Source organism: Amblyomma mixtum, chromosome 10 (assembly GCF_055824585.1).
Source record: "Amblyomma mixtum isolate Tamu chromosome 10, ASM5582458v1, whole genome shotgun sequence".
Lineage (NCBI taxonomy): Eukaryota > Metazoa > Arthropoda > Arachnida > Ixodida > Ixodidae > Amblyomma > Amblyomma mixtum.
In genome coordinates, this window is record NC_143021.1 from 46030229 (window position 1) to 46044567 (window position 14339).

General features: G+C 46.4%; 1 protein-coding gene across 2 annotated transcripts in view; it reads right to left on the reverse strand.

Annotated features, from left to right (window-relative positions):
- The window catches only part of rngo (DNA damage inducible 1 homolog rngo), a 92513-nt gene that overhangs the window by 59132 nt on the left and 19042 nt on the right, over positions 1 to 14339 (reverse strand). For both annotated transcript variants that reach the window (XM_089563220.1, XM_089563221.1), the window contains exon 2: positions 5804 to 5944. In XM_089563220.1, the coding sequence (XP_089419346.1) occupies positions 5804 to 5944 (141 nt within the window). The remainder of the gene's footprint in view (positions 1 to 5803; positions 5945 to 14339) is intronic.

Below are 14339 nucleotides of genomic sequence, written 5' to 3' on the forward strand. Positions count from 1 at the left end.
CCTGCACAGCCTGTCCTCTCACCAGCGGACAGGCTGGCTTTGTTGAGGAACATCTCCAGGGAAGTCGGTGAGGGAGTACGCCCCAGGTTCTTAGAAGGGAGCATGAACGTCCTGTTTACTTCACCAAGGTAGCCACGCCAAAGTAAGGACTTGCGTTCAACAAACTGCCGCTTCTTTTGTAAGAAGGTCATTTTGTTGTAACCCCGGAAGGTGGTTTTGCAGAAAAGGCTTTTAGATGGTGTCAAAAAGTGCTTTAAAAACAAGTTACTGTCGACTGCAGGGTTGTAAAGGAGCAGGCCGTTTCAATGCTGAACCATTGCAATCCTGCACCAATGGCAACGGCGGTTCTGAAGGCAGAAGGGGATAAGTTAGATTTATTTTCCTCCACAAAAATGCATGAAATCAACGTAACGGCACTTGGCAAGGTACAGTATCTATTTACCTGCAGGAGCATCTTTCTGCATTGGTTGTTACTGATCCTTCTTTGGTTGATAAAACAGACAGGCTGGTCCATTTCCTAAAGCACAGCAATCCGGGCTTGTGTGCACAGATAGTGAAGACCACTGCCTCAAAAGGGCATCATGATGAGGGCAGTGGAAAAGTGCACCGCTGACGAAAGTAGTCTTCATGGGTCAGTGTGGTGTGTCAGTTGATACTTTTATGCAAAAACCCACTGTATGTAGGGTGGCCAGGTAATGTGTATGCAGAGAACAAGGACATATGTATTGGATCGAAGGTGGCACCAGTACTGAGCAATACTTTTCTGGGGGTCAGAGCTATTAATAGTGGAGTCATGTTGTGAATTTTCAGATAGGCATATGATTTTTTGGTTCCAGTTGAGAAAGACAACTGCAGGAGGAGAATGGTTGACATGTTGAAGCTTTTCCGCGAAAGTGCAAGGAGGAGGAGGAGAGGAGGAAGAGGGGGGGGGGGAAAGGGGTGAGGGGACCGGTCTTGACGCCATCGAATGATGCTCTTGATGTTTTTGAGTGAAGTTATTTTTCAAAAGCTACCCAGTATGTATTCACCAGGGTCCCAGAAACTGGTGCTCAACTATTCATCTGGGCACTCGAGGACTGTAAAAAAATGGCAGTGTCTTGCATACACTTGAGCATGACGAACTAGTGCCATCACTGTATTCATGATAGTGTGCTATTGTAAGTTCACAGGCTCAAGACTGCAGGTGTTCAGGATTGTGTTATCTCGGCAACTTGCGACAAGCTCTCACGAGTGGTGAGGGCATGGTCTGTCAATCCCACAGGGCGAAACAGTGCATTGGAAAGTGGCTGTAATTCCATACACACATAAAAGTGCACACAACTTGAAGAACGTGGCTGGACGCTTTGACACTGCCTTTTCGGCTCCACACAAGCTGCCATTGGGCTTCGCCACGTGCATGCAATGAACACACCAGGTATCGCACGAGTCAAGGCTGGCAGATTGCAGTAGTGTATTCCTCTGTCATGGAAGAAAGTTTGTACAGGCCAGACCAGTCGCTGTATTAGCATTTGTTTGCTCAATTCACCACTGTCAGATTTTAGATATTCCTATTTAAAAGATCACTGCCGCGATTGCGGGAAAAAACAAAAGGAAAAGAAAAAAACGCCGCCCTTTAGTCACTAACACAAAGATTTTGTTTCACCACCGGCATACGACAACCCGAGAAGTAATGGAAGCATATTTTACCCGCAGAAAACAGCCACAATGTATAAGCCAGCCTTCCTTGTTGCTGGCTGACGAAGAGGTTCTGTTTCTAGATACTAATTCTTGATCCGAGCTTGAGGTAAACTAAGCAGGGGGAAGTCTCGTTTCGATTGGACTTCACCACATGTCAAATGATCAGCTAAAGAGTCACCCCTTGAAGGTGCTTGTGCAAGTGCTGTCTGCTCTGTAATGTCGCATGCGTTTGATGCATAAATTTCCTGTTCCCTTCAAAAAAAACTTCAGTTGCAAGTCAGCGCTTGTCTGTGCTGCATCTTCCTTTTTGTTTGATTTGAAGCAGCGCAAGGCCAAAAGACAAAGAAGAGAGCAGAGAAAGAAATGGACCACACAGCGCTGAACTAACAACTGACATTTATTTGGGGCGCTGCACGTATAAATACATTCAGGCACCAAAATAGAAAACAAAGCAAAGAGCTCATTCATGCACTCGGATTCTGCACGCCAACACAAGCTAAGATGCGCAATTCAGGAAGCGAAGTTCTTTTTGCGATAAAGACACTGATGGAGCGCTTACACATGTGTCACCACACGTCTTGATGTTCGAAGCCTCGATTATTTCATGGCACAGCTTATCTCAGTTCCTATCCACAACACTGCAAGATTCAAACTGTGGGGTGCACTCGCACTCACGGCAGTGCACGCTGAGGTTACGGGACTCTTTACTATCAACATTGTTGCGGTGCTGCCTAAGCCTATCATTTAAGCACTGTCCTGTCTGGCCAATATAAAACCTATTACAAGTGAGAGGAATAGAATACACGACATTTTTTTGACACTTCACAAATTTGCACTCATGATTTTTCGGGCAGTCGGGGATAGTTTTCCCTGGGTTGTTGACACGCATGCACAAGCTTGATAACTTAATGGGGGCCGAAAAAACAACATCCACTCCGACTCTTTTTCCAACACTTTTCAAATTATGTGATATCTTGTGGATATAGGGAATGGCTGCTACTGGCTTACTTGTTTGACATTCAGGACCGGGGGAGCATTTCAGTTTCTTCAACAAAACATCGGCCACAGAAGAAAGAACATGAAGCGGATAGCCACAAGCAGTAAGCCTCTCTACCTGGTTACTAAAGCTGCGTGCGGTTTTATGTTGACAGGATTTTGTAAGTGCACTCCTGAAGCTTGACATGACAATTCCTCTTTTAACAAGCTTCGAGTGCGCGGAACTATATGGTAGCAACGGTTTATTAGCCCTAGGCTCGAAAGACCAGCACACGCTGCAAGGTGAAAACTGCAGGCTCAAGTCTAGAAATCTGATTGTGTCCTCTACAGGAACTTCATGAGTTACTTCCAAAGGGGCAAGAACATCAGAACCGTTGCTACCATATAGTTCCGCGCACTCTCACTTGTAATAGATTTTATATTGGCCAGACAGGACAGTGCTTAAATGATAGGCTTAGGCAGTACCGCAACAATGTTGATAATAAAGAGTCCCGTAACCTCAGCGTGCACTGCCGTGAGTGCGAGTGCACCCCACAGTTTGAATCTTGCAGTGTTGTGGATAGGAACTGAGATAAGCTGTGCCATGAAATAAACGAGGCTTCGAACATCAAGACGTGTGGTGACACATGTGTAAGCGCTCCATCAGTGTCTTTATCGCAAAAAGAACTTCGCTTCCTGAATTGCACATCTTAGCTTGTGTAGGCGTGCAGAATCCGAGTGCATGAATGAGCTCTTTGCTTTGTTTTCTATTTTGGTGCCTGAATGTATTTATACGTGCAGCGCCCCAAATGAATGTCAGTTGTTAGTTCAGCGCCGTGTCGTCCGTTTCTTTCTTTCTCTGCTCTCTTCTTCGGCCTTGCGCTGCTTCAAATCAAACAATCAGCTCGTGCTTTCAATCTTCCTTTTGTGCTTTCATCTGTTTTGCTCTGTACCACCCACAATCCACTCTTCCCTCTGTCTCCCAACACAGCACCAATTTCCACACCACGCTACGCTGTCCTCAAGTTATATTACCTGCTCTATCTGCCATGCAGCTCAGCAGCACTAGGTTGGGGTGGAAATAATTCCTCGGTGGCACCTATTAAAGTGTGCCTCACTTTAAATGGCCGCAGCAATACCTCCCTCGAGTGTCATCAAGGAAATTCCTCGACAAAATCGCACCATCATGAAAAAGGAGGGAGGTCTTTAAGGAAACAAGATCAAGTGAAGAGTTTGTGTGTCCATGACAAAGCCTTGGAGACGCGCATTGAATTCACAGACGCCAAAGATGCTAGCACACAACACAACTTTTGCAACACATGGCTTGAATGAGTTTCTCACAACACTCTTGTAAATTTTCGTGGAATCTTGTCCTTCAAAGGCGGCATTTCTCCAAGGGAAGACCCGAGCTGCTGACGAGTCCTTTGTGTTTTCAGACAATACTTGCATATCCAGACATGGTCAAGAGTCCTGAGTGTCACTTGGAAATCACTGCCACATGTCCTCTTGGCTCAATCCCATCGCTCTCCCTTTCCCCGTCTCATTTAAACTGTCAGCAATGCGAAGCACTTCTCCCCTGGCAAATTCACCATCTGGTTCCCAAACAAACCAAACGAGGGCCACTCCTAGTGGAGCGTTGATCCTCTGCATGCGCACTGTTGGGCTGCAGGTGAGCACCTGACAACCATTTAAGACTGGCAATTCTGCCCTGGTGAGAAAAGGGCCGCAAGGAGCACAACATTAATTAAACAGGCCACAACATGGAAACATCGTGGCACAAAACAACACTCGTGCAAAGCTCATCCGCACTGAGGGCTTCTTCACAAGCAATGCACAACTTCTGAAAGTACAGGTCTATGAACTGGACAGCTGATGTGACCAAACAAATGACCGCTAACGTGGTGCACACTGGCTGCAATGACACTGTAATGCATGCAGCCTCGAGGCCAGCTTGAAAGCTCGCTCTGCTCACTTCATCGGGGACACACGGTGGTGAAGTGCCGCCCGAATCGGTTGTAAGCACTGTGAATTGTGTCTAAATTATGGGCTCCATGCAGAGCTTCCAAGTTTCCCTCCACAGATCTGCTGCCCCAGCATGTGCCCACTGAAATCACTGCAGGGTGTCTTCGGTGCTGGGGGCAAAGCACCACCAGGCCGCAATGCCACGGGCGATGCTGGTCCCACGACGAGTGCAGCTCAAAGGGGTTGGTGGTTGAAGTTTTAAACTGAGCTCCAACCTTCAGTGAGCACACCTGCTACCACCATGTCCGCGTCTGTCTGTGGGCACAGATTACCCCCCCCCCCCCCCCCCCCCAAGTTCCATGCCAGCCTGCACTCATTATCCTTGCCAGCAGAATGCAACCTGAGGGAAGCCATCCCACACTCAAGACCCCCACTGGCTGCTGCTTGGGCAGTTGGGAGCACGGAGAGGCCCTTCACACTTGCAAGTGGGCAGCTTATTCCCAGCTGTGGGAATAAGCTGCCACACACAGAATGGTCCTCGGAGGACTGGGCACTGGGTGAAAGGCCCACACTGTGCACTCTCGATAGACCCCACCAGGGGCAAAGGGTGCTGGCAAAACCTCTCCGCTGATATGCATTGAATATTTGCAAGCTCTGTTCAGATGGGTGGAGTGGGAGGGCCTAGGTGCAAGAAATGATGGTCAGTTATAAGGTAACCTCCAACTCAAGGCATTAACTGCAACATATGCACTGAGAGGCTGAAAGATCAACACAAAGTGTGCCCCACTTGAGAGCAGTTGCTCCTCATTTCCACTAGGATATCATTACCACTGCCACATCATTTTTAGGAAACCTCACTGCCATGTATTTAATTACAATACCACACAGGACTGAGAAGAGTATACCACACAGCACTATCACACCCCCGTCTGTCCCATCTTTTCAGCGATGGGTGAAACAGGGAAAATTCAAAATCTGCCATTGTACTTCAGTCCTAAATTTAATGCTTCTTCATTGGCCTCAAAATGAGGCACAAAAGCTGAGTACTGTGCACACTGTCCTTTTCAGGGATGTTGTGCCCGAAAGTGGCTGCAAAATGCATTCCACCAGTCCGCCAGAGAACACTGAATCGGTGTGCACACACCATCAGGCTCCCCCTTGCCTGCAACCCTGGCACACTGAGGCTCACCAAGGTCCCCCGAGAGCAGGGCGTCGGCCAGCTGGGGGTTGTTGTGCTTGAGCAGGGCCAGCTGGTCGGGGCTCTTAAGGATCATGTCCCGGATGAAGGCTGGCTCCTCCTCCTCCGCCCCGCCACGGCTCACCTCCGTCCCTGGGCAGCAGCAGTCACCACCACCATCAGACCCCCTCAACACGGCTGAGCCAAAACAAGGGCCGCAGTCGCGCATCCACAACTGATCAGTGGCCACAACACCACCACTCTTCTGCAGCCTTCCACGGGCAGCGTAGACTGGCCAGGTGAACAGAACTGTGCACATCCACACCAGTAGGGTGGTGCATCAGACAGAGACTGATTGTGAAGACACTACGCCACGAGGAAAGGAGGGAGTGGTGGAAAGAGGCCCAAGCTAGGAGGCTCTTTTTTTTCACATTTCATGCGCAAGCCCACAAAAGAAACAGCAGAACAGAATACAACACCACACCTGCAGGAAACGCAATAATGGTCGAAGCATCTGTCAACACAAGGTGGAGAAACCAGAGCAGAAATGCAGCACGTGCAACCACCAAATCTGGCTTTGGGTGCAGCGTGTGCCTATGGGAACATGTGGCCTGCAATTCCAGAGCTATGAATTACGACAAGAGAGCCATCGGGGTGGCAAGAAGCGGTGAAACATGTGGCCTGGAATTGTCACAGGAACCAGAAAAATGCACCACAACAGAGAAAAACAACTCAGAGAAAAACACGGGAGCACACAGATGCCTCCACAAGGACCTGTTCAGGCACAAGAAAGATAGATGCACACAGCAACAGGAAGCTTTGACACTTTTCAGATGCAACTCATTGGATAATTAATTACTAGGGCAGTGCAAATATTTAAAAATTTCAAACATTGGCGGACTAATATACAATTATTATTATCATTTTTTGTTATACTGCCAGCATCAGTAGGCCCAAGCAGGAAGGGAAATACAATGTGAAGAATGCAAAATCAATACTTACGACACAATTAAAGACAGATTTCATTTGATTTGATGGCATTTCCCGTCCCAAAGTGACTCAGCCTATGAGGGACGCCATAGTGGAGGGCTCCGGATTATTTCGACCCCCTGCGGTCCTTTAAAGTGCACTGACATCGCAAAGTACACAGGCCTCTATAGCATTTGGCCTTCATCAAAATGAGTCCGCTGCAGCCGGGGTCGAACTTGAATCTTTTGGGTCAGCAGCCGAGCCCCATAACAACTGAGCCATGACCCACCCAGGATCGCCCGGAAAGGTAGCCCGAATTAGTGCATCTTGGCGTTGAATCTACCAGATAAAGCACCTTGTAAGTGTTTTTCAGCACCACAACGCACAAAGTCGGGATACCTTTCCGGGAGACTCTGTCAGAAGCTCACACGTGGCAATTGCAACTTTCAACACATCTTGACAATCAACTATGCTAAGTACACATGGATGACCCCTTCAGAATAAAGAACTCTGACGAACTGATCTCTGAGATAATGACAAAAGATTCAAGCATATCCGCCGAGTCTTCATTCAATATTGAAGATACGTAATATTTCATCCCGCATCAGAAATTGATGACAGGGCTGCAAGAAAACATTGAAAAGCAGGGTGCCATCTCGTTTCAAAACACCACCGGCATTTAAGTAGGCACTTTCCTGGAGCTGTCAGGAGCTTACCTCCAGTCCACCATGCCTGCCTGTGATCAAAGGATTCAGGAAGCAATGAAAGAGACGCATCGTCCGATACGTCGACCATTACATGGTGCTATGCAGCCAGGAGAAGGAGTAGGGAACGAAAAGACCATCTTTCGAGCCCAGTGCTCTAATTCACAGGAGCTTCCAGGGCCTGGCGATTCTTAGACCTGCTCCTGAATTCACACTTGCGTTGGACACACCGGCCTCGAGCCAACAAGAAGTTCCTCCTGTTCACGTCTACTCACACCAGGACGGTCAGAAGAGGACTGGCGAAGGCGGCACTGCAGTCTGCTGCGTTAAGCAAGCCATCAGATGAGCCACAGCTTCCAGCGGTAAATTGTCAGGCTTCAGGAAGCAGGGTACCCCCCCCCCCCCCCCCCTTCGACAATGCCATGCAGAGAGCCTCCTGCTGCTGAACAAAGGTGGCCAAGAAAAGGGAAATACACCCGATGAAGCCACGCAAAGGAAGAAGTTTCCCCTGATTCCCCTTCGTCCTCACTCCCAACCTTGAGGAAATCGGGAAGAGGCATGACATCAAGGTCACTTCCACAACGAGAAACAAGGCAACAAGCATGTGTGTGCGCAGGCAGGTGAAAAAATCCGACTGTCGGACCAAACACCAAATGAAGTACTCTGAATGCATTCAAGGCGTCTCACCCCTGTATCCTGTGGAAAGCATTACATAGGACAGACGGGGAGATGTGTCAGTGACGTAATAAGAGAACACGCTAATGCCATAGCAGAGAATCTCGCACTAACCTAGCGGTGCACTGCAGGGTTTGTGAGAAATGCAGAAAACTAACAAGCCCCACTGATCTGCATCATGAGCAGACACTGGAAAAAACCCAAGACAAGCTGACTCGAGAATGCTCGGAAGCCTTGGCAATCCGTGAATCCAGAGAACAATGCATCAGCGTGCCTTCAGTGTGCCTATTGAGGAAGGAAGTGAATTTCCTGCACAGCGGTGCAAACAGATAACAACTCATTCATAAGAACTCATGTGTTGCGTCTTCGGTGCATATTATGCAGCGTTCCTGATAGATGTTCAGTTGCCAGTGCAGCCTCGTCCGTGCCTGTTTCTTCTGCTTGTTTTAAGTGATCACGTGGCAGGTGGCTCAGCAGTCCACCTCACTGACACACCATCAGCTGGAACACACGCCTGTCAGTGACAAGAACAAAGAGAAATGATGCAAAACAGAAGGTAAACGGGAGAGAGCAGCGCCTTTTATGGCAACTGCAAGACAAACCTACCCTTACCAAGTAAAAAAAGATTCTGTAGAATTCTCAGCACTGCGAAATAAGAAACCTTTTCGTTACCTCTTTCGTTTTGGACTGCAGTAACCAAAGCTGCATTTTACATCCACTGAGCCCCGATGTCCGATTCTCACACCGTAATTGTAAATCAGCTACTACTTGCACCACAAACTTTAAATTTTTACTGCGTGGTTATAGGGCCACAGAGCTGTAGAAACACAAGAGCAAAAAAATCTGCGACCAAAGCAAAAAATCCAGAGCTGAAAGAAGGGTTGAGGTGATGGAGGTAAGTTTTCTGACGTGCATAGAGACATGTTTGAGGTTACATTTGAGGAGACCAAGTGAACGGTTCGGGTGAGACCAACATAGTGACATCCCATTATGTCAAAGTGGAGGTGCACCCAAGGTACTTATGAGTTGTCGTTGTTTATACAGTACTGTCATTAAGAACCTGGAGTATGTGCCGATCGTCGAGTGAAAGACATGCTTCGTTTTAGAAACGTTTCGGGTCCTTAACTCTTTCGCCATAGGCCATTGTTCACATTTGAACAATTCAAAGCGCCCACGCAAAAAGCTCATTCCGGAGCATCGTAGTCGTGCTCCGCCATCTAGTTTGTGTCTGACTGCAGTCTTGGTCTCAGTGTTTTGACATGAGGGGGCGTCGTGAAAAATAAAACTTTTAACAGACACAGCAGTGTCAGATTGAGAAAATGGCGTCCGCATCGCCGCACGCTCCTTGAAAGCGAAAGCCGACAACGAGCACTTCGGCTGGTTTTGGTTTCGTTTTTAGCGACGAAAGCAGTGGTTATGAGTCAGGCAATGATGTGCAAACATCAGATTTCAGTTTGGACAGCGAGACTTCGTCTCAGGGACCTGGAACGTCAGAGCGTACTTGCATGAAAGCTCTGTTTTCGTTCGCTCTGTGTTTTCTGCGGTACGCACAGTTTGTAATTGATGACAGTGGTTTATTTTTGTTCTTTAGGGTCTTCACAACGTATGGTCAGGAGAGTTTGCCAAATGCTCAAGGTTGCGTCACGTTTTTCAACCAAGACGACAGCCAGGTGTCCATATCGGTGCATCGCTGCGGAGTAGCACTCGGAGATTCGCTCGACCTCTCGACTTTTTTTTTTGATGTTCTTCAAGGCGGAAGTGATGAAGACTGTGCGCAAAAACACTAATAAGTATGCATGGATGAAAATTTTGGACAGGGAAACAAATGCTCGACGCGATAGCTCATGGGAAGACGTGAATCCGTCGGAGATGCTGAAGTTGATTGGAATCATCATATGCATTGGAATTGTTGACCTGCCGCAACTTTACCTCTATTGAAATACAGGAATAATCTATTCTGTCCTTATGCCATTAAAAATCATTTCCCGAAATTGGTTTTTTGCTCTGCTTTCTTTTTTTCTGCACGTAGCAGACCCAGAGGATTCAGTGGCGGCAACATCCGTTGGCAACACTTGGGAAAGCTTCCTGGTTTTGGAACCACATCAATGAAACTTCATCCATCCTGATGTTACAGAGCTTGCCCAAAATGCCCGATTCAAACAGCTGGCTTTCAGGGAGCAGTTCATTCAACAAATCTTCCTAACTAAATGTTGAAATACACTTTTTTCCAGTCATAGGAGGTTTTCAGTTATTATTAAAGGCCAGTTGCGTTGTCTTGAAAGACTGCATTTGTACGACCTGCTGTCGCAATTCTGTAAGGCTCTGGCAACAATGACAACGCTGACTTTTTTGGCTTCTGCGATGTAGAGCATAAAATTAATGCGCTGTAAACCAGACCGATGCAATTTTTTAAATTACTGGGCAGACTAATTGTTTACTACTTACATTAAAGTTTACGATAATAATGTTTGTTCATGCTTATGTACCGTGCACGAAAGTGCGCGTTGGCGCCGTTCGAAGCAATGCTAGCAACACTGGGCAATGCTCGAAGGCCCTCCGAATCTCGACAGAGTTCCGCGTTGCTCTGTTGACTCGACAGACTACTGACTCGATGGCCATTCAGACTGGCCGTGTAGCAGCGCTCGATCGCCTTTGAGTTGACAGACTATCGGTTTGAGGGCCTTCAAAATGACCGTGTGACAGGGGTATAGCAGCCAACAGGATACCATGACATTCTGCAGTAAATATGCTTATGTGTGTATTCATAGTTATTGTTCAAAAAAAAAAAAAATTGACAGCGTGTGTACTGCCCACGAAACTGAAGCGGTCTTGGAGGCATCAGTGTAAAACTCTGTGCACTGATACTTTGCTGGTAGGGACATGAAGAGCTGTTTTATGCCAAATGGCGACCCATGTTTGCCAACATTACAAAAAGATGTGTCACAGTCAACTGGATGCACTTTCCAGAGAGCAATCACGTCTTCAAAAAAAGTCACCAGAATGTTGGAGACTGGTATGTTCATGTGTTGGACTAGTGTGGTTACTCTAATGGTAGATGATCGGTTTGAAAACAGCAGTATACTGGTTGGGATTTGCAATAGTGCGTTGCAAGGGTGGTCAGCATGAGAGAGTACCTTCGTAGCGTATGTCACACTTGTAAACTTGTGCCTTCGTTCAAGTGACCATCGGTCCGCCTCAACGTACGAACGGGCAACTTGGGCTTGTACGGAAAACACCAACCGCAGACCCAAGTGGTACACTGCATCTTTAAGGTGGTTCTTCACGCCGACTCATACACCACACAGCCATAGTCTATATGTAACAGAACTACACTATCAGCAGGCAGTCTCGATCACTATCCCAAGACTGGTGTGACCGGATCTTTAGAAGGTTCAATGCCTTCACACATTTCAGTCTTAACTGCTTAATGTGTGCGATGAATGTAAGCTTTTCGTCAACTATGACGCCAAGGAATACGTGATCTTTTTGGACAGCAATACTCTGTCCATTAAGTGTCATGTCAGGTTTGGGTCTAGTACCATGTTTTTTTAGTGAAGAGTACACTGACAGTCTTTTCTGTGTTGAGTTTAAATCCATTTTCGTCGGCCCAATTATTTGACACTTTGTTCACTCCTAGCTGAATTTGCCACTCACAGATGGACAAATTACATGACTTGTAGCTTATTTGCAAATCGTCAACATAAACAAAGTAGGATATTGATCTCAGTAGGATGCTCTTTAATGAATTCATTTTCACAATGAAAAGCGTGCAGCTAAGAACGCCGCCTAGAGGGACGCCATTCTCTGGTGAAAACTGCTTCGATAAGAAGTTCCCTAAATGTTTGCTCAGACAGATAGCTCTGCATGGTGGTCAGCATATTCCCCGAAATCCCGAAGACGAACAGGTCATGGATGATGCCATAGCGCCATGTGGTATCGTATGCTTTCTCCAGGTTAAAGAAAACGGACAACCAATGCTGTTTATGCACAAAAGCGTTCGTTCCTTGCATAAGAGTTGAAGGCCATAAGCCGGTCAGCAGTTGACTGGTTAGCCCTAAATCCAGCTTGATGCTGGTCAAGAAGACCCTTGAATTCAAGAAAATGCACAAGGCGACGATTTATCATTTTTTCAAAGAGCTGGTTAGGGCAATAACTGGCCGCAAGTGTGGCTTCCTTGCCTTGCTTTAATATCGGAATAATAATCGCTTCTTTCCAGGCTTTGGAAGAATGCCCAGCGGCCCACATCTCATTAAACAGGCACCGGATAGTTTCACCAGAGTTTCTTCATGCAGGTGCTTCAGCGTGCCATATCTGATCCAGTCAGGGCCTGCTGCTGTTGAGTTGACACATGTGCCTAGGGCATCCTCTAATTCTTGTAAAGAAAATGGGCCACTGTGTCCCCCTACAGATGGCCCTTTTTTGCTTTGCAACAGGTTTCCACTCCACAGCCAGCTTGCACCTCCTTGCTGCTCCAATGTATCGCCAGCAGTGCTTGCAAAAGGAATTGGATGTGCACTACGCCCTTCAAGTGCTTTTAGTCTGCTTATGCGTATCTCTGTAAGAATTTACAGAGGAGAGAAACGACTGCCAACTTTCCGGCTTGGATAGACATGCAGTATACCTGCCATTTGCTTTAGCTCGCTTAAAGCTTATCAAATTGTCAACCGTAGGACAATGCCGGAATTTTGACCATGCATTACTTTGGTTCTGACAAGCTTTCTTGCAATGTGCATTCCACCATGGTTTTGGTTTGTTTTGTATTTTACCTGATGTCTGTGGGATGGATTTTTGTGGAGTGTCTAAAATATGCAGAGTAATCAAGGGTTGTGATTCATCTGTACATAGATCTGCAACTGATGAACAGGGCAATGCCAAGAGTTCCCGGAACAACTTCCAGTCAGCAATCTGTTCTTTAAACTTGCTTACCTTCGGATTTATATTTTCTGCATATTGGAAAGTGGTCACATCCATCAAGATTATCTCCAACACTCAGTAGCAGCCAAGAGCAATGGTGATCCAATAGCGAGGTCTACTGCTGTGTACGAGTTGCGTGTTGCATTAAAGTGTGTTGGTTCTCTTCTATTGAATATGCATGAGCCAGACAACACTAGGAATTTTTCAATTAGTGCTCCTCGAGAATAAGTTCTAGTACCTCCCCATTAATAACGACTGGTGCAACTCACGGTTAATGTCTCTTAATGTATCAAAGTGCAAAGTCAAAGTCATCTCTTTCACCCGTAAAAGTAACAAGTACACATAACGTATTCAGAATGATCTACTCTCTCACGTATCACATTACAAATACCTTTCTTTAGATCTTTTATGGTCATTCAATATCTCATCCATACGCGCCATCGCCTCAAAGTCATTAGGCTACCTACGCCGTAATCTGCAAAATTCACCACCTAATATTCGAAAACTAGCATACCTCACTTTTGTTTGTCCACAACTTGAATTTGCTTCTTCAATTTGGTCTCCCTATCATAAGAACATGATCACCGCTTTAGAATCTATCCAAAATATCAAGCGGCACTCAGCTCTTTCTCTATGATCTTTCTCTACAATCATTCAGCAAACGCTATGACAAACGCTCTACAGCAATCGCTCTCCTAACACTATTTCACAAATATGTGCACTCTAATAGAACTAGTTCCTTTCACCTCCATGTCCCATCCCGCACGTGTAAAAGACTATATAATCAGCTCAGTTTTGCAAGGATACATACGCTTTCAATTCATCTGCACTACCACGAGCCATCAGATTATGGAATGACCAACCAGACAACATCACTTCTGTATCTAATCTCGATTCCTTCCATACCCAATTCATCACACATTTCATTGAAACCATTATTAAGCACACCTGCATTGAAATTTTTCTTTATTTCTTCTTTTTTGTACTTTACTTTGCTACTACTGGTGGGCCTTTTTGATGTTTCCTTACTTAAGTTTGCCTATTATGTTCCCGTGTTTGCCTTAATGTTACTCACTGTCACAGCGTTCCGCAAGCACATTATCTTTTATTGTTGTGCTTTAATTTGTGCCGCATATTTTTTTTTCCTCTTGCTATTTCCGCGTTGTTTCTATATGTATCAGCAGCACGAACACAAGACGGGAAGAAGAAAAAGAGCACAGAGCGCTGAACGTCCTACTTTTATTTGAGCAACAACTGAACCCGCAGAGTGGGCGTGGGGACAGCGT